The sequence below is a fragment of the Dermatophagoides farinae genome, unplaced genomic scaffold, assembly GCF_024713945.1.
Source record: "Dermatophagoides farinae isolate YC_2012a unplaced genomic scaffold, ASM2471394v1 contig4, whole genome shotgun sequence".
NCBI lineage: Eukaryota > Metazoa > Arthropoda > Arachnida > Sarcoptiformes > Pyroglyphidae > Dermatophagoides > Dermatophagoides farinae.
Window position 1 is genome coordinate 147,241 of NW_027461519.1, and position 20,471 is coordinate 167,711.

The following is a 20,471-nucleotide window of genomic DNA, read 5'->3' on the forward strand; positions in this document are numbered from 1 at the left end:
TCAAAGTCGTTTGCCCTACAAGCAGACACTACAAAAAAAAAAGTATCGTATTTTTATGATCCAGATGTAGGATCTTATTACTACGGATCTGGTCATCCAATGAAACCACAAAGAATAAGAATGGCTCATAGTTTGATTCTTTCTTACAGTTTATACAGACAAATGGATGTCTATCATCCTCATATCGCATCTATCAATGAATTAACCAAATTCCATGATTACGACTACGTTGATTTTTTATCATCTATAGGAATTGAAAATTACTTACTTTTTTCAAATAAACTTCTAAAATATAATATTGGGGAAGGAAATGATTGTCCCCTTTTTGATAATCTTCTTGAATTTCAAGCTTCTTGTGCTGGAGCAAGTATTGATGCAGCTATACAACTAAATCATAAAACATGTGATATTGCAATAAATTGGAGTGGAGGGTTACATCATGCAAAACGCTCAGAGGCTAGTGGATTTTGTTATATAAACGATATTGTATTGGCTATTCTTGAGCTTCTTAAATATCATGTAAGAGTATTATATATCGACATTGACATACATCATGGAGATGGAGTTGAAGAAGCCTTTTATTTATGTCACAGAGTAATGACAGTTAGCTTTCATAAATACGGAGATTTTTTCCCCGGTACAGGAGATATCAAAGATATTGGGGCCGGTTCAGGAAAATATTATTCAGTTAACGTACCATTAAATAGTGGTATGAACGATGAGTTATTCATTCCATTATATAAAGATATAATTTCAAAATGTATTGAAACTTATAAGCCAAGCGCCATTGTTCTTCAATGTGGTGCCGACAGTATTGTAGGCGATAGATTAGGTTGTTTTAATTTAAGTACTAAAGGACATGGATCTTGTGTAGAATGGACAAAAAGTCTTGGTCTGCCTTTACTTATATTAGGAGGCGGAGGCTATACAATTAAAAATGTAGCACGAGCCTGGCTTTATGAAACAGCTATAACACTTGGATGCCATAACATAATAAATGAGAAAATTCCTCCTAATGAGTATTATCAATATTTTGGTCCAAATTATCAATTACATTTAGAACCAGACGCAAGCATGACAAACTTAAATACTCCATCATTTTGCAATGTTATACGCGAGCAAGTATATGATCATTTAAATAGACTTGACCAAATACCGTGTGCAGATTATTATACTATACCGCCTGATCTACGAGATATAAGTGCATCTGTTAAATACGATGACGCTGATTTAGCAAAAATTGAATGGGACGGCGGTGGCTTAGCTTACGATGTTATACAAGAACTACCACATAAATTAAGGAGAATGAATTACAAAAATGATTTCGATGATTATGATGATAGAGATCAAAGCGTATTTTTTAATAAATTAAAAATAAATGGCACTGAAGATGAAATAATTTCTAATGGTGAAGAAAGCGATATTTTTTATTAGAGTCTTTTATTATTTGCTGTATAATATAGTATAATTTTTTTATCTTAAAATTAATGGACGAATATGTTACAATTGATATTTTGGATACTCAAAACAATGCTTTATTAGCTAAGAGCAAATTACATCGTTTTGTATTTTCCAAGACACCTACAAACATTTTAGGTATTATTGGTAATCCTGATAAAATCCAAAATTTTGTATCAGAATACATTTGCAATATCGAAGAAACATATAAAACTAAAATTAGTTCTTCTAAAAGATTTTACACTGTTATAAAAACAAAAGAGATAATTGACGAAAAACATTTACTTTTGTTGTCTAAATTAAATTTAAGATATAAATTTGTTAATATACTTGATGTTAGTAAATGGGAACACACAAATTACTCAATTGATATAGAAAAATTTCCTCAATATTCAAATTTTTTTTATTCTTATTTACGTTGCGGGATTTCAAACCGCGAATCCTTTGAATATCAACAAGTTTTCAATGTCAGATTGAAACCAACACCTTTAATTCCTGGTTTAAAAATAATAAATGAATTTATTACACCTAGTGAAGAACTTGAACTGATCAATTTTATTGATAGTCAAAAATGGAGTACTCAGATAAGTCGTAGAGTTCAACATTACGGTATTGCTTTTGACTATTATACAAGAAATCTTTCTGAATTAAATATGCATAATAATAGTCAACTAATTCCAGATATTTTCATCAAATTTTTTAATAGAACTTTAAAATATATCAAATTTACTGGAAATATGAACCAAATCACCATAAATGAATATATCAATAGTTCAGGTATAAATTTTCACGTCGATAAACATGCTCAATTTGGCCCAGAAATCTTAATTATATCTTTAGTTAGTCCAATCGAATTTTGCTTTAAAGGAGAAGCACTATCACAAACAGAATATCCGTATATGATTCTTCCGAGAGATTTAATTATTATGGCGGACGAAAGCCGATATTCTTATTTACATTCTATTAAACGTCGAAGTACTGATGTTGATTATTCTACTGGATTACGCATTAGTCGAAATCGACGTATTAGTATTACTTACAGGTCAGTCGATAAGAAAAATACTTGTTTATATAATAAATGTATTTGTCCAGATTTATGTGAATTAAAAAATACTAATTTAAATAAGACTGCTGATTTTATTAAACCAGAATGTAATTAAAATTTTTAGTATTATTACTATCGTAACAACTGGGTTTTCATGGCTATATTAAATATTATTTATCAATAAAAAATATTAAAAATAATAATTATTGATTATTATTAAAATAAGATTTCTTTTGTTTAAACTACCTCTATTATGTTCGATAGTGGGTATACTTAATTTATAATTATTTCTAATTCGTAATTTATCCATTTAAGCTTTAAGATCAATGAATTTATTTTATATTTGTTAACAAAAATATATTTAATATTAGTAAACGTCTAACAATGGATCGCAAAGACATAAACATTCAAAAACTTCAAAAAGCATACCAAATTCAACAATTGACAATTGAAAAAAATCAATTAACAAAACTAAAAAAATATATTATGGACAGCGAAAAAAATGAGCATTATACAAATGTCGCTGAGATATTTAGACTTAGATCCAAAAACGACATTATCAAAAATATAGAATCTAGACTGAATGCCATTGAAAAAATTTTGACAATATAACTCTAATCGTCATTTTTATTGAAGAACCATAATTGCTTTAATCACTTTTAACAATGGCTGTTGTTATACAGTCACAAAATTGATTTAAATATGTTATTATTTTTTTACTAGTTTTTAAGTTTTGATTAATTTGTACATCTATTAGTGATGTATCAATTTTATAGATTTTTGCAAATCCTAAAAAAAAATTGAATAGCGAAAAAACTTACCAGGATTTTGCAATAATTTAGTGACTATATCATAAGATATTTGTAAATTAAACAAATTTAGATTTTGTTTTGGAGGTAATTCTATTACAAAAGAAGAAAATTGCAAATACATTTCTGATGGGCTTTGAACATACCAAATAAACTCGTATTGGAATTTTTTACCACTTCCAAAAATAACAATGTCATTAATTAATAAAACTAGCTGATCATAATTTGAAATATGTTTAACTTCAAATTCATAATATTGGCATATACGTCTACGTAATAACGCTAATTGATCGACATTATTATTTTTTATATTTGGGCATAAAACAAAGCATCTTAACGTAAAATTGTGTTTAAAAACTTTAATTATATTTTTTGTCTCAAGAGTTAATGAAAGTGTGTTGTTAATCAAGTTAATGCCATCGGTAGAAAAGATTTCTATACTGTTTTTTTTTTTTTTTGAATCTTTTAATAATGATATAAGTTGATTATATGATTGTGATATACTATTATCATTGCTAGAAATATTATAGTATTTTGAAGCTATTATTGTACGTTGTGTCGCTTTTGAAATAGTTTTCTTTTCACATTGGTTTAAGAGACCATTAAAATATTTTTTTTTGATATCATCATCTAAGTAGTTAAAATAATAAGGGATAGTTGTCTGATTACAACTATTTAATTGAGGATAATTTTTTATGTTATCAATATTCAACTTTAAGTTATTGATCGTTTGAGCTAATATATCAAATGCTCTGGAAAAAATCTTGCAATAATGTGGTATGCTGCTGTCATATTTTTCATAACAAAAATATTTGTCAGGATGAAGTAACGGTAAAATTTTTAATTTTAATTGTTTTAATAAATTCTTGTCAATCAGTTTTGGATTTAAATCTAAAATATGATATGAATAATCAAGAGTATTTTTTTTAAATATTTCCTCTTTTTTTATAAAATAACTTGCTAATTTAAGTATACCTTTAATATATTCCTTGTCATATACAATATCGTTATTACTAGAATTATCATTCGATGACATTGTTTGTCGAATTAGTAATTTTCATTATATGTATGTTATATTTTCAAAATAATTCTAAAAAGATAATTAATAGATATATTTAGAGTTTTCATTGATATAACTAAAAAGAAAATAAATGAAAATAAAACATCATACATGCTCATTAATTTACTATTTGTGACTGAAATATCACAAACACATAATGAATAACTAGCGGTGCTAACAAATAATTTTGTACAATTTTCGTTCCAAGTGCATCCCGTGGGTGGTAAAAAATCAGATTTTGGAGTTGAATAGGATTTAATCTTTATTAGATTTTTTGTTGAATAGATAATAAATTTATTGTTTGTTAAAACAGTTAAATAATTCTCATTAACGTCTATTTTAATAATTCTGCTATGAAGTTTTTTAGAGTTTAGGCAGTGTAAAGTGTAACTTTCCTTGATACCATTTAATTTTTTATCAAGTAGAAACTGTTCTAATTTTTCACCAGATCGAGTAAATAATAAAATTTTACCGTTAATATTTATTGCTGAAATAGATTGTACATGACAGAATTTTGAATTTAATATTGGAATGGTATAATAATTTAAATTAGTAGAGTAAAATAATAATAATTCATCTACTTCATTTTTTAATAGAAGATAAAATGAATTGGTTATTACATAAGCAGCTTTAACCGATTTTTCATATTTAATAAATGAGTTTGTTTTTGAATCTATTAAAAATAAATTATTTCTTGAATCCAAACAAACCAAATACGATTGCCATTCACTAAGTGAGTTGATTGTGGATTTGTAATATTTAAAAATCGATAACGTGCCATTTGGCGTATTAATCGTAGGGGTAATATCAACTAATTCTTCATGTGAATCGTAATAAACATAAATTTTGTTATCATATACACCGTAAAGTCTATTACCTAGAACGGTTAATAAATCTAGGGCCTTATTGTTAATTTTTTTTCCAAATGACAAATGAGTGTTTTCATATTTTTTGAAATTATATTTACATGTATCATGTGGGTAAATAATTTCTTTACTAAAATCTAAATCCTGTTCATTTTTTTTTTGATCATCTATGTTAATCATTCGAGTTTCGTTTTCCAAGCCATAGTTACTTTTACCTCCGCCTAAACTAATAAGTAGTTTATCTTGATAGCTGATCAGTCCCAGAATAGGTGATTTCAAATAATATATTTTAATTGGTAAGTTTTTCTTTATAATTATTTTAAATAATAAGCGTGAGGTTAGTATAATAGACAGAATGATCAACCCATATTGTTCATACATGAATATTAACACGATGCAAGTTAATGCCGTGGATTTAGAGACAATATTTAAAATCATTTCATAACTTACAATAATTATTTCCTATTATTAAAAATAGCCGAAATTACAGATATTAATACCCTATATATTTTAGTCCCTATTTTTATGTATTATTTTGTACTTATCATCTCAAAAATTTATACGAAATGACTGTCTTAATAACGTTATAATTTAACAATTCTAAAGGTTTTAATATTAAATATTTTTCGTCGAATGCTAGCTAATCAATCATGTTACATAAAAACGCAGAGTTAGTTGTCTATTATCGGTGGTTGTATTGCCCAAAAGATATCACACCACTTGCCACTAAATATTCGATATTTCCTATTGCCAAGATTGAAACTAGTTAAAAGTTATCGTTTACATTTATGTATAACAAATTTTAAACACTTAGAAAGCTTTTTTATTATACTACGATACACTAAAATATTAAGCTGCATGAGTAATATAGCCATGGTACATTTGCGATATCCTGCCCTCGCAAAAGTTTATACAAGATAAGTCGAATTTTAAATAATTATGATTTCTGTAAAATTATTCTCAAATTGATAATAGATAATATTATTTTACACAAAATAAAAGGCTTTTTTATTTTTATCAGTTGACTTTAATAATCAAAAAAATCACACTAAGAGAAGAATCAAATATGACTGCAAAACTTATTATAATTGTATCGGTTAGGAATTTTATTACATACTTGGAATCATTAAAATACTAATACTAAAAAAAATTTAAAATATTTAATCAAACTGAGATTAAAAAAAATCAAATATATGATTAACCAAATTTTACTATTCTCACGTCAAGGTAAACTAAGATATGTAAAATTTTATAACGCTATACCTGTAACAGAACGAAGTAAAAAAGTAAACGCAATCATAAATGAAATTCTTAACCGGCCTATAGATAGTGGGTCCATTCTCGAACTTGAAAATGAAAAAATAATCTTTAGAAGATATGCTAGTTTATATTTTGTAATATGTACAGACAACCTAGAGAATGAATTGCTAATTTTACAATTTATACACTCATTAGTAGAGATTTTAGACAATTACTTTAGCAATGTTTGTGAATTAGACATTGTTTACAATTTCCTCAAAGTTTATAAGATAATAGACGAAATGGTGTGTGGTGGAGAATTGATATGTCTTAATAAAGCAATGATTATAAAAACTATCAGAAGTGAAGATAATCTTTTGCTAAATTCCCCTAAAGTAGACAAATCAGGTAATGAGGTTATTGGAAAAATTAAAAACTTATAATAAATCGTGATTAATGGATTGATAAACCTTATTAAAATAATATTTATTTTAAAAAAAATTTTGATTGATACATACAGTTTGTTTTTTTTTGCAAATCCATTTAAAGTTGATTCGTTTAAAATAATTATTTATCATTTACTATGTTTGTTTAATTTAATTATTAACATGAAAAATATAGATAAATTAATTGAATCACTTGATGAATTAACTATTGATTTTGATAATATAAAATTATACGATTTATATGAAATTGAACATGAACGTTTACACCGTCTACACTGTGTCTTAACAAGTACAATTAGTAACTTTTTAATTTTAAATGAGGAAGTTAGAAATATCGTTCAAAAAAAAAATGCAGCTGAACAGTGTTTATCGGATGATGCTATGGATGATACTCCTATAACTGAGCGTTTATCACGAGAGGATCGTCATAAAGGTTATCAAAACTTATATAATGAAAAATACAGTGAAGTTATTGCAGGTGATGACGAAATTAGTCCAAAACCCAATATAGACTTTCCATTGAATGATCTAACGTTAGTCAATCAAAATGATTATGAATATATGAATACAACATTAGAAGATATGGCTGAAGGCTCAAATCAGTCTAAAACTAATACACTGAATGTTTTAAAAGATTTTGAAATAAATTTTTTAAAAATTGATATTTTGAAATTAGAATTGAAAACTATTAATAAGTTGTGCGAAGCCGTTGGAATAAGTAAAAGTAACGATGTGAACATACAAACAAAAAAAAACGAATTAATGAAAATTCAAGAATTCATGTTAAAAGTTTTTCAATCACAATCCAATACTTAATATAATCATACTATATTAAAACCATATTAACATTCTTGTCTTACGTTTTCTTTGCTTTTAATATAATTTTTATTATTATCCAGCTTAATATCATAATATTTTTATTGAAATAATTATTGTGATGTACTAAATTAATGTCATCTGAAATTCTAGTAAAAGATGAAATTGATCCAAATACAATTGTGTATGAAGAGTTAGAAAAACTAATTCATATTAGTTGTTTAAATGTGAGTATCCTGAATAAAATATTATTTAGAATGATTTCATTTACAGTAAAGTTAACGAATGCGTAGAAAAGAAATCTAACCGCGTTCTTCTTGACCTAAAAACATTAAATTCTTTAGTACCAAAATTAGCATCGTATTTGATAAATGACCCTTATATTTATTATGCTGCTTTAGATGAGTCAATTAAAAACATTTCAAATGTTCTTACAACGCATGATGAAAATAATTATTTACATTATGTAGTTAATAAAGAGAAAGGAGTTAATCTAGGTATTACCGGGTGGTTGGGCGTAAATTCTGTTACTCCACGTGGTATACACAATAGGTTAGTCAATAAGATGATTTTAGTAGAAGGTATTGTCACACGATGTGCCCCTGTAAGTTCTACTTTAACCAAAGGTGTTTATTTCGCTGAGGCGTTAGAAAGATACTTTATTCGTGAACACAATGACAAATTTTCAATCAAACCTAAAACTGCATTATCTACAGGTATATCATTCGAATTAGTGAAAATATCTGATGGAACTAAAGTATCGCTAGCTCATGGATTGAGTGAATATAATGATGTACAAATAATTACAATTCAGGAGGTTCCTGAAACAGTGCCAACAGGTCAATTACCTCGTGGACTTGATATTGTATGTTGCGACGATTTAGTTAATTCTTGTAAACCCGGTGATCGTATTCGGGTCATAGGTGTCTTAAAATGCAATGTTTATAACAACTTTGGCTTAATATCAGGTTTGGCCAAGATGTTCCTGATTGTTAATAGCATCGAAGTTATTGGGAAGAGTAAAATTCCAAAAGAAATATCATTTTCTTTGATGAAACATTTTAAAGAAGTAGCGAACCATCCTAAAACTCTTGAATTAATTGCAGCCAGCATCGCTCCTTCCATTAGCGGTTTAGAAATAGTGAAGAAAGGCTTGGCTTTGCAATTAGTTGGTGGTGTCCGTAGAATAAGCAGTGTAGACAAAACTCAAATGCGAGGAGATATTCATATTTTATTAATTGGTGATCCATCCTGTGGTAAATCTCAATTATTACGTTACATTTTAAAACTCGCCCCTTTAGCAATAAGTGCTACAGGTCGTGGTAGTAGTGCAGTTGGTCTTACCGCGGCAGTTGTTGCCGATGGTTCATCCGGACAAAGAAGATTAGAAGCCGGTGCTATGGTTTTAGCCGACGGTGGAATTGTTTGTATTGATGAGTTTGACAAAATGAATGAGGATGATCGAGTAGCTATTCATGAAGTCATGGAACAACAGAACGTTAGCATTAATAAAGCTGGAATTACTGCCACGTTAAATGCAAGAACTTGTGTATTAGCTGCAGCAAACCCTAATAAAGGTTCTTTTGACGACAAGCAATCATATCTAAAACAAATTAATTTTCCGGATTCGTTATTAAGTAGGTTCGATTTGATTTACCTAATAAAAGAAACTAAAACAGCGGAGCATGACAGAAGAATTGCTAAACATGTATTATCGCAACTACAATGTACTCAAACAAATGAGTTGTATGATCAAGTTACGTTAGATCGTAATATTAAATCTGAAAGAACTGCTAATGTAATTGTACAGCCTTACAATAAGCAAATAGAAAATCCTGAAAATATGATCGTTTGGGCAAAACATCCTGCAACTACACTAGATGAAACGTTTATTTTACCGCATGGTATAAGTTCAATTTTAAATTTCGACTTTCTCAAAATTTACATTGACTATTGCAGAAACCAAATAACACCCGAACTGTCCGCTGAAGCTTGTGAAGCAATTGCTGAATTTTATTCCGAGATTCGTGACAAAATTGCACATCAAATAATATTCGAGTCCGATCCAAAATTAAATTTACCTACGCCAAGGTTGCTTGAAGCATGTATTCGATTAGCGACAGCTCACGCTAAACTTAAAATGAAACAAACCATAGACGAAATAGACGTTGAAGAAGCAAAAAAACTGATCAGTTACACAGTTCTTAACGAAAACCTAGATGACCTTGCAGAAGATGTTCACAACATTGATAAGGCTCCTAATTCTGTTAATAGAGCTAGGCTATATAATAATTCTAAGTTAATTGATGTTTCTTATTTAGATTATACGCCGACAAAGCAAATCCGTGTCTCAGTTACTCCAGATAGAGATTTAATTAAAAAACAAAATTCAGAGCATGCATTAGTACAAATGCTTCACAAACTTCACACAGAACTTGGAGAAGAATGTTGGGATATAAAATATGTTTATGCTTACGCCAAAAAACACAATATTATTAATACAAATGAAGAATTGTTGACATTAATCACAAGATTACAAAGCTTGAATGTCTTAATGATGATCGGTGAAAAAATTTACTTAATATAAGTTAGATGAGTTCACTAAAAATATAGTAACGTTAAAAGAGAAATATAGTTTATATATTTTCTGAAACTTCCATTGATTGTTTTGTATGAGAAGTTTCGGCAATATCGCCAAGAACTGTTCCTTTTGTTTCTTTCATAAAAAACCAAAGTACAATGAAGGCTACCAAACATGCGACAGCTAAAACGCTGTAGCTAACTCTAATATACAAATATTGTGCAATGTAAACCATTAAAACTGCGAAAAACCAGTTAAGTGCTAAGCAAATGCTGTTGAGTTGAAACTTAAACTCGACCGGGAAAATTTCAGCAAGATACACCCACAGAATCGGACCATAACTTATTGCGAAAGAGATAATAAAACCTATGCAACCAATTGTTGCTAAAGTTCTCGCGATATGGTTTGTTTCATCTTTGAACCAAAAAGCAATAGCAGCAGGTAAAATAGACAAAGTCATTCCACCAACACCAATAAGTAATAAAGTTCGTCTTCCTAGCTTTTCGATCAAATACAATGCTGGAATAGTTACCAAACAGTTAACGGCATTCATTATCAGACTAATAATCATAGGTTTGTCACCTGTATAACCCGCAAGTCTGAATAAAAGGTTTGAAGACGTGATGAATACGTTAATACCCGTAATTTGTTGAAAAGTGCTTAAGAATATTCCGAAAAGTAAAACTTTTCTTAGGTTTTTAGATTGTTTAAGACCATGCACGAAGCTTTTTTTCTGTCTTCTTACATTGTTGGCTTGCTGATTTGACTTGATAATTTCTGTTAATTCCTCGTCAACATTTTCTTTGTTGTGTAAAAGCTTGAGTAGTGATCTCGCGTCGTTTAGTCTTCTATGCGAAACGTAATATTGCGGTGTTTCATAGTTATATGAAAGGTGTACCAATATAATTGAAATTATTGATGCTATTATAGGAATGTAGTAGTTGTATTTAAGAAGAGCGGATACGCTATCCGGAACTTCATAATTAACAAAGTTTTCAATTGGCCATTCTCGAATCGTTCCGAAAGGAGCTATGGTTGCAAGTAGTATTCCAACTGTAATCATGAATTGATGTAGTACTCCAAATCTTCCTCGAACATTCGACGGACAAATTTCAGCTATATAGTTTGGAATGATGCAACAAAGGTATCCAATTAGAATACCAATGATAATTCTTATGGACACTAATAAAACTAAGTACTCTGTTAAATGCATTAATAATATGTGGCATAAAATGAAAGCGATATTAGTAAAAAGAAATGCCCTTTTCAAACTCTGAACTCCCAACAATGGGTAAATTAAACAACCAACACCACCTCCTATTAATGATGCTATTTTAACAAAACCACTGTAGGATTTATACGTTTCGCATGCTATAACGGAATTTGGCGTGTCATTTATACACCATTGCTGGACCAAAGCATAATAGTCAGTCAGCGCATTGATGATGGCTATGTTATACCCGATGTTTATCGCTGCAATTGAAAATGTGAATGAGCTCAAAAAAGGGTACCATGAGTGTTTTTTGTAGTCAGACCAAAATACCATTGAACCTTGTCTAGAAATAGGTTCTTGTTTTTTAGATTGCCTTGGCTCAACGTAATCTTCGTTTGATCTCGGCTCCATAATTTTCTATAGTTAATAATATCACAGTTACGCGAAATAATAAATATGAAATCTATTAATGCGGTGCAAAATAAAATTACTCACAAAAAAGTTATTTTCTTACACATACTTAAATTAGATAGAAGTATAGACTGTAAATTAACCTCCGTGTAGCGTCGATATGAGACTGACATTTTTAACGTCGTCGAGTGGATACGACCATCGTGCGTAAACGTTTTCATCAATTAATTCCCAATCCTTGGAATCTATTAAAAAAAAAACACCAGGCCGCAATTCAAGTTCGGTGTCTGAAAAAATATAAACTAAATTTGTTACTTACAGTTCGAAAATGTGTAAATTAGACCTTCACTAGCTAAAATTTTTTTTGTAGCATATTGCATTAAACTACCTAGGGTTGGCACGTCTTTTTTGTCAATTGTATATTCTAATTTCTTAGTTTTAGTAGCTGTGTCCGGATATCCGAATAGAGTAAAAGTAATAGACATTAGTCAATAAAAGAAGTTAGAAACAATAAAACTCAATAACACTTTTTTAGTTTTGTCTTCTCAAATATAATAGAATGGACAATTAGCTTATGTGTGTTTAAACCTTGAGAAAGTGTACAATAAAGAAAATAAAAATACTGTGGTAGCTAATAAATGACTTATAGCTACTAAAGTGCATAGATCAGACCATTGCTTTTGATACACTTCTATAAAATGTTCTATTTGATCTGACTCATAGAGAGATGGAGTTTCAATAGAAAAAAAACTAAAAAAGCCGAGTAAATATTCGCAGATGATGAGAACAAGAAGAGGAAATCTTCTGTTACGTATTTCTTTTTGAGTTTTTCCATGTACCGAATAAGTTTCTTTTATTCGCCATGCAATGCGAATATTGATTGCAGAGCAAACTTAAACAAGATGTGTGACCGACACTTACAAGAACATAAAATTGCACATATAATGTATTTTTGTGAGATGATACTTAAACTGCTTCGGTTAACTACGAAATTTCAGCTTGGAAAACATACTATTGAATACGATTATCACTACGAACAAAACGAGGAAGTTTACAGCTACCGTTGTACCGTAATGATCTGAATCATTTACTTTATACAATTCTATAGGCCCCAGTTTATTTGATTTTAAAATATTCATTAGAGGCTTAGCATGTCAAAACATTGTGGCGATATATGGAATTAATAAAATTATATTGAATAACGCACGTTTAGCGTTTCTTAAATTGAATTATTTATTCTTTATTAATTTTTTTGAATTAACATCATTCTTTTTTTTAGTATTAGAAATTTGATTAAACTGTTGGGCTAATTTTTGTACATTAGTGAGTTCTGGGGGCTGAGCAGCTTCTGCTTTGGATTTAGCCTGGCTGTTGAATTTTTTAATTAAATCGTCAATGGGCATATCGTGAAAGTGTTTAAATAATTTGTTTTTTATTTTTATTAATACAAAATAATCAAGTGTGTAGTCGTCTAATATTTGAAAAAAAAAATAATTAATAAAAAAAATTGTGTATGTTATTACTATATTATTTTTCGATTATATTTCATCGATGAGTTCTTTGTAAGATGATTATTGTTGTTTAAGTATAAGATTGAATAAAAAGCTATACTCTTGTGCTTTTAATATTAGTTACAGTAAAAAGAAATAATATGGATAACTATTATGAGATTTTAAAAAAGTTTGCAGAATGTCAATATCAGTATCCTAAGAATTCTTCAAATTATAGTTCGCAGATTTTCAAAAAACTCAAAGATTTAAGAATATTGTGTAGAAATTTAGTTTACATCGTAGGACTACCGATACATTACTCGGAAAATGAACATTTATTAAAGAACTTCGAATATTTTGGAAAATACGGCAATGTGTTAAGCGTCATAGTTAATAAAAAACCAGCTGCGCGTGAACGCTATAAAAAAAAAAGTTGTGCAGTGTACGTAGCCTTTTCGAGTAATAGGGAAGCTTTGTTCGCCATAAAAGACATCCACAATTCTTGGTTGAACGGAAACAAGATCCGTGCGTCTTTTGGCACAACTAAGTACTGCAGTAATTTTATAATGCGGCTGAATTGTACAAATAAATCATGTCATTTTTTACACGAATTAGGTCCCGTTGAAGACACTTTTACTGTACAAGAACTTAAAAATGGGAGTATCCATTACTTCGAGACTGTCTCTAAGGCGGTTTTTAATGAAAATATCGGGTTAGCTCCCGATGACAGCCTTAACAGCAGTTTACTCGGCTTGACTGAGCAAGAAGTTATTAAACTATATTACCAAAACAACGATATAATAGAAAAAATACTGCCTGATTTTGCGAGCAAGCATTGTTTGACTAAAGTGAAAATGTTGCCGAAAATTGATAAAAAAAATGATCAATGCTCAAGTCCTATTACGCCTCGAGTTATTGGAACCAAAAATGATGACAAAACCAGTTCTGTGTATTTCGACGCGAGTGAACGTGTGTGGTGCTCGCCTATCACAAACTCAACTTGCTCAGACAGCATTGGTTATGAATCGAGAGAACCTTTGAACGATTGTTCACATCTAGAAATTGAACTGTTTTTTCCAGAAAATTTGATAGTACATCCTTCACTGCGCCAATTATTCGCAGACGATTCTCGATTCTATTCTTCCGCTAGTTTAGATAATTATTTAGCTCTTCCAATGAAGTTCAAAATCAATGATTACCAAGATTCAAATAAGAAATTTAGTCGGGCTATTTTTAGTAGTTCCAAGAAGAAGAGCAATGTCATCTTTTTAAATTCAAACTTAGTAAGTGACATGATATAGCTTAGAGTAGCTTATGCATTAATAAATAAAAATGTTTTTATCATGCTATTTAAAACAATACTAAATGTTATGTCAGTGTTTAATTAACTAAGTCTTTCATTTTGATATTATTTAAATCGTATCAAAAATTTTGATCCTCGACAATCAAACTATTGTTAAATAAAGCATTGTCTTGTTTAGTATTTAATACTTGTAGACTAGGTTAAATTTGTTTAATAAGGAATCAGTTCCTTTTTAGATCGATCAGATTTATATTCGATTTAATATTATTTTATTAATAAATTAAGATAAAACCTAATTCAAATTTAAGCTCGTTTATCGGCTCGAACAAAGTCAATTTAGATTTTAGTTTTAAAAATGCTAAATCCATTTATCGAAAAGTTGATCTTAGCAGAACAAGAAGCTGAAGAAATAATAAAAAAAGCTAAAGATAGTAAGTGTAAATTCGAGTTAGATTTCAGATTGGTTGTTAAAAATAGAAGAAGGTCGCAAGGCTGGAGAAGAAATTTGCCAAAAGTTTCGCGAAAATGAAGAAAAAAATTTAATTGAACGCATGAAAAATCTCGATGAGGAAAAAAACCTTGAAGAGCAAAACGTTAAAATCTTTAAAGAAAAACAAGAGGAAATGGAAAAGATGTTTATAAAAAATAAAATGTTAGCTATTGAGTTTGTGATGAATAAGTTGTTTGCCGTAAACACTAATATTGATCAGACTACAAGTAGGTATTTAAAGCAAAGTTTATTTTCAATTATTTAGCGGGACAAGTGAATAATACTGGGTAGTTGTAATTTTTTAATTTATTATAATTTTATCCAAAGAAATAATATTTTCGTGACTGTTGTTATGGCTTAAATTAACTCTTGTTATACTTCAACGAAACCTGAACAGCATGATTTTTATTGAAAGATTTATTAGCTATATCAACGTTAAAAGCAGTTTAAATGATTTGCCAAATGATCTGCTAGAATCTAGTTTTCGAGAACATTATCTGAAACCTGATGATTCTCTGAGTTTAGCTGATTATTTGGAGTCAGTTGACGACGCGATTTCGTACGCCAAAGAAAAGAACTTTGGAATAAAACGCAACTGTATCAATATTCTAAGCAAGTTGACTATATACTACGAAACAAACATTCACTTGGTTAAAATTGATTGTGACGACGAAAAACTCATGAATACCGCGACTAGTTTACTTCCTTTTTTTTTACAATGGTTTCTGGCCGGGGCTGGGTTTCTTGAAGTAGTATTTTTTGTTACAAAGGCGATTCTCTATAAAAACAAATGTAACATTGAAAAATCGAAAGACGATTCTGAACAGTTCGTAGACATAATTCTATCAGACAACTACAAAAAACCGATCTCTGCATTTCCGCAAATTTTGTTGCCTGAAGTTCACTCTAAATTTTGGAAAAACATAGCAAGTGACGATTCAAAATTCATGTATAAAAACATCATTCATACTAGTGTTTCTGAGGACATAAGTATTAATATTATTACGGTATTTTTCATTTATCAAACCATTTTTCTGTCCTCTCACCACTTGACAAGCGATATTAGGCGTCGATATATCGATTTGTTTTGTTTCTTTTTGCGTGTCAACGCGAAAGAAATCGTTCATATCGTTAAGTTTCAAATCATATCCATATTCTCCCATTTAATTAGCACTAATGTGTCGCTACAATTCGTTGAAAAATTACTAAAGTACATGTTTTTACTTGACCAGGCCGTCGATCTCTCGCAATTCAATAACGTTAAATTTGAAATTCCGATCTATCCATGGCGTATATTTACTCAGAAAAATAACGAGATAATCTCATCAACTGTTTCACCGTTTGATACAGCAAATTTTGAATACGCTGTGCCGTTCACTTTTTTCAGTACAGTTGTGACAGAAAGAATAATTCCTGTTACGAGCTTATTTATAGAAGACGACGCCGATATTAACATTGATGAGTCTCGAAATAAGGCACTCAACTACTGCATCATGTTAATGACCAAATCGTCAATTCGTGATATCTTTTTTAGTTACTTGGCTGAAAAGCTGACGTCAAAGCTAAATAATATTATTAGTGATCTATTTAAGGAGCTTGCGGAAAACAACACAACGTCAGTGGAATTTTTAGACCGCTTTTTACTAGATTTCGAACATATCTTAATTGGCGTGTGTGCTTCTCCCCCAAGTAACTTGTGTATTTTAGTTAAACCTATTTGTGAATTACTGTTTTTCTTGGCTGAAGATGATATTATTCTTGATGACTCGACACAAGATATTCTTTTAAGAATTATTCAGGTGTTATTAGCGACCGAATTTCGTGTATACAATTACCATTTTTATCATATTATGCACGGAAAAACAAAAAAGGAGTTTTTAAAACTACAATCGACCGACCCTGCTAAAACTTTTATAGACGACTTTTTTCGCTTTTTCGAGTTTTTGAAAAACTACATCATGCAAAAAATGATATCTTCTCACAGCTACTTCGATTCTCTTTTTTTTAAAGTCTTTTTCATGTTTTGCCAAGCCGTTGTACACAGCGGATTTTTCGCTTGTGTGTATTGTTTGAATCAAGTTATTCCCTTTACGATGAAGTTCATTAATTTATACGAACAAAATTTCACTCTTCTGTTTAATGATTTTGTTGTGACTAATATTGCTAAAAAGAATTGGTTTAGCGCTGTGGTTTCGTTTTACTCAGACGCATTTGAAGTTTTGAGTAACTACAATCTTGTTTTAGAAAAAAATTTAGACGATTCGTCGTTTTTCTCTTCAACAGTAGATAAATTTAAGATATATATTAACACCTGGATTAACTATTGTGACGAAAAGAAATTGTTTGATGATAATCCGATTTTACTAAATTATATCCAGCTCTTGAAAGATCAATTATCGGCGCCAATCGTCGATCACAAATATGTGGCTAACAAGCAATCATGTTATTTGAATGATGACGGAGAGGGACCAGATTCTGACGAAGCAAAGAAAACAGATCGAGATTTACGCTTTTTCGTTGCGAATTTAGAACGGTACGAATCTCTTTTAAGTGTAGTTCGCTTCATGGATTTAAATGTGAAAAACTTTTCTGAAATGGCTCTTTTTTCAAAAGAAGAGTGGAAAAACATTTTTTTAACAAAATACGAAAACGACTTTTCAGACGATACTACGTTTTGTGTTTGTGAAACTAAGTTGTTTGAAACGAAACATTCGGTACAAAAATGTTCCCGAGCGTACTGTGATGCAGTTTTAACAAATAAGCCTTTACTTGACAAAATCGACACTGAAACATTTAACAAAATAATACTTTCTGCATTCAAAACTCGAATTTACACCCCTACTGAATTTAGTGGTATCCTGAAAAACTTATTAACCCCTTATAGTACCTCGAACCTCAACATTATCAACCTACTCGTGTACCTCTTCGATTATGTAAAACCTTACATGCTCGTCTACGAGGACTTCATTTCCCTTATCAAACATATCCCCGATTGTCAGACTTCTCTGATTCAGTGGCTTACGACACATCAAATCCCGTTTGGTCTGTTTGTTTTGTACGCCGAGGTGATCATCAATACGAAAGACAAAATGAAGAAGCATTTACAATTTGACAACGACACAATTCAGCATTTAAGAGATATAATTACTGCACAATCGGTTAAGTGTTTGTATTTGTTGGTGAAGCTCTGTATTTATTTCTCGGCTTTAAACCCTTCGTTTTTGATCGGGTTTTGCAAACGCTTTATACGCGATGAGCAAATGCGGATTTGGCATATGTTACGCAGCATAGTCGAAGCCGTTGAATTAACGGAAAATTTAGTTATTTATGACTTAAACTTTTTTACTAAAAATCTGGCTAGCAAAAACGACACATCTCAAGACGCGGAAATTTCCGCAGTACTTAAGTTTTTGGAAAACATGAAAGTATTTAGAAAAAACAAATTTGAGTCTTTGAAACGTATATACGAATATTTAAGCAATAATCTCTCGATTAATCAGTTAATGTGGAACATGAACTTGACTTTGTCTGAGCAAACGTTGAAAATCAATTTTTCCACCCAGAGTTTATTGTCCAAAGCCAACGATTTTGTTTTGAAAATGTTTGTCATTGCGCAAGAACTAGATAACTTAACTTATTTTGAACTTATTAGATGTGTAAAGGCTTTAGAATTGATATCTATGAACATCTCCAATGTTGAAACTTTGATTCTCGCAGAAAAACTTGTTTCTCAATTAATTAATATACAGCTGAAATTGTTGTACGTTCGAGTGATATTGTACAAAACCTGCATCTTGTTAAACCAGAAACTTACAGCGTGAGCTATAGTATAGTAGAGACAGATCTAAGTGCAGGTGCAGCAGTTTATTTTTTTAAAACTTGAAGATACGATTAAATCTTTGGTATTTTATGTTGTTGTGACTAGCAATTTCGTAAACTAAAAATGATTAAGCACGAACCTTACCTTTATGGTTATTACTTTAATAGTTCTTATGAAAGTAGTGACATATTTTTAAACGAAGCCTTAAATGCCAAACACCCAGAATGCTTGGATGAATTTTCTGATAAACTTCCTGACTGCGAGAATGCTCATTTTCAAAATTCACAAATTGTGGAATTAAATGGTCAATTGCCTAACCAGCCATCTACAAAACGAATTGAATCAATCAGGCCATTGTTCAATGATGTCATTGCAGAAACCGAATGCTATCTTACAAAAGAAGACTGCAATTATTTTAGTATTTCGTGGAAAGCATTTTTTTTTTACTTGAACGTGAAACATAAGTTAATTCGGTACAAGCTGTCAAAAAAACGCGAAAGTTTAAATAAAGTCAAGCATGATGTTCATTTGCTTTCAGCTATTAGCCCGCAAGTAGAAAAGTACTGGAAAGATTTTATAGAGTTTAGTCAATATGAAGAAAACGTGTTGGAACGGCTTAAGACTGAACAATTAAAATATAACTTGGAACGTGTGGAAGAGAATCGAATAAAACGGCTGCTTAAACTATATTCAAAACGGTGTTGGGAGATGCATTGGAATAATAACGTGCCAAGCCAAAAAGTTATTGAGTCTAGTTTAGCTACTAGTAACAATCTTAACACAAACGTGAATCATGTAAACATGTGAAATTTCCTATAATCCACAATACCACCAGGCTCTTTAACCACTTTATTGGTTACGGGCGACTAGCTCAAATGGTAGAGCGCCTGCTTTGCATGCAGGAGGTAGTGGGATCGATACCCACGTTGTCCACTTTTTTGATCTAACAATTTTGATATATATATATATATATATTATCACACTGGGTAAGGGTATTCGTTTCTTTAACATTAACTGATAGCAATTCAAATTATCACACAGGAGTCGTCATTCTAAAAGAGGATTTTTATAATCGAAATTTTCGGATTCAGAACTTGAATGCGATGATAACGGTATCAATAAATCAGCTGCTTTGTTTTCATTAGCACTGTATTCGTCAGACTTTGTACTAAAATTAGTCATGGCCGTTTTAGATAGCTCCGTACCGTTGAGTTCTGGTTGCGTTGGATTTGCTTTATCAGAATTCCGTATAGACATCGAACGATTCATATCTGAACAGTTTTGACTTTTTTTACTATAATATGATTGAGACACTGAAAGTGATGCTGTGCGTATTCTATATTGAAGTTCTGAATTATTATGAGCATTCTTTTGTTTTTCGCTATTAGCCCCTCCAAATATTTTGCTAGGCAATGATTTGAGAA

The 20,471-nt window shown here is 30.2% G+C and overlaps 1 protein-coding gene, 1 non-coding gene and 1 pseudogene across 2 annotated transcripts; 2 read left to right on the forward strand and 1 right to left on the reverse strand.

Moving 5' to 3' along the window:
* The first annotated feature begins 21 nt into the window (after positions 1 to 21).
* Positions 22 to 1,434, forward strand: LOC142598028 (histone deacetylase 2 pseudogene; annotated as a pseudogene).
* An 8,941-nt stretch (positions 1,435 to 10,375) lies between these two features.
* Positions 10,376 to 11,383, reverse strand: LOC142598029 (hexose transporter 1-like). Its single transcript, XM_075735010.1, has one exon. It carries the CDS (start codon positions 11,381 to 11,383, stop codon positions 10,376 to 10,378), a length of 1,008 nt encoding a protein of 335 aa, XP_075591125.1.
* Positions 11,384 to 19,907: 8,524 nt separating this feature from the next.
* Positions 19,908 to 19,980, forward strand: TRNAA-UGC (transfer RNA alanine (anticodon UGC)). The gene has a single exon. It is a non-coding gene; the product is annotated as a tRNA-Ala (tRNA).
* Positions 19,981 to 20,471: the final 491 nt, after the last annotated feature.

Bases quoted from the DNA above. Each gene is read 5' to 3' on its own strand.
- LOC142598029 (XM_075735010.1), bottom strand. From the start codon at position 11,383: ATGATTACAGTTGGAATACTACTTGCAACCATAGCTCCTTTCGGAACG.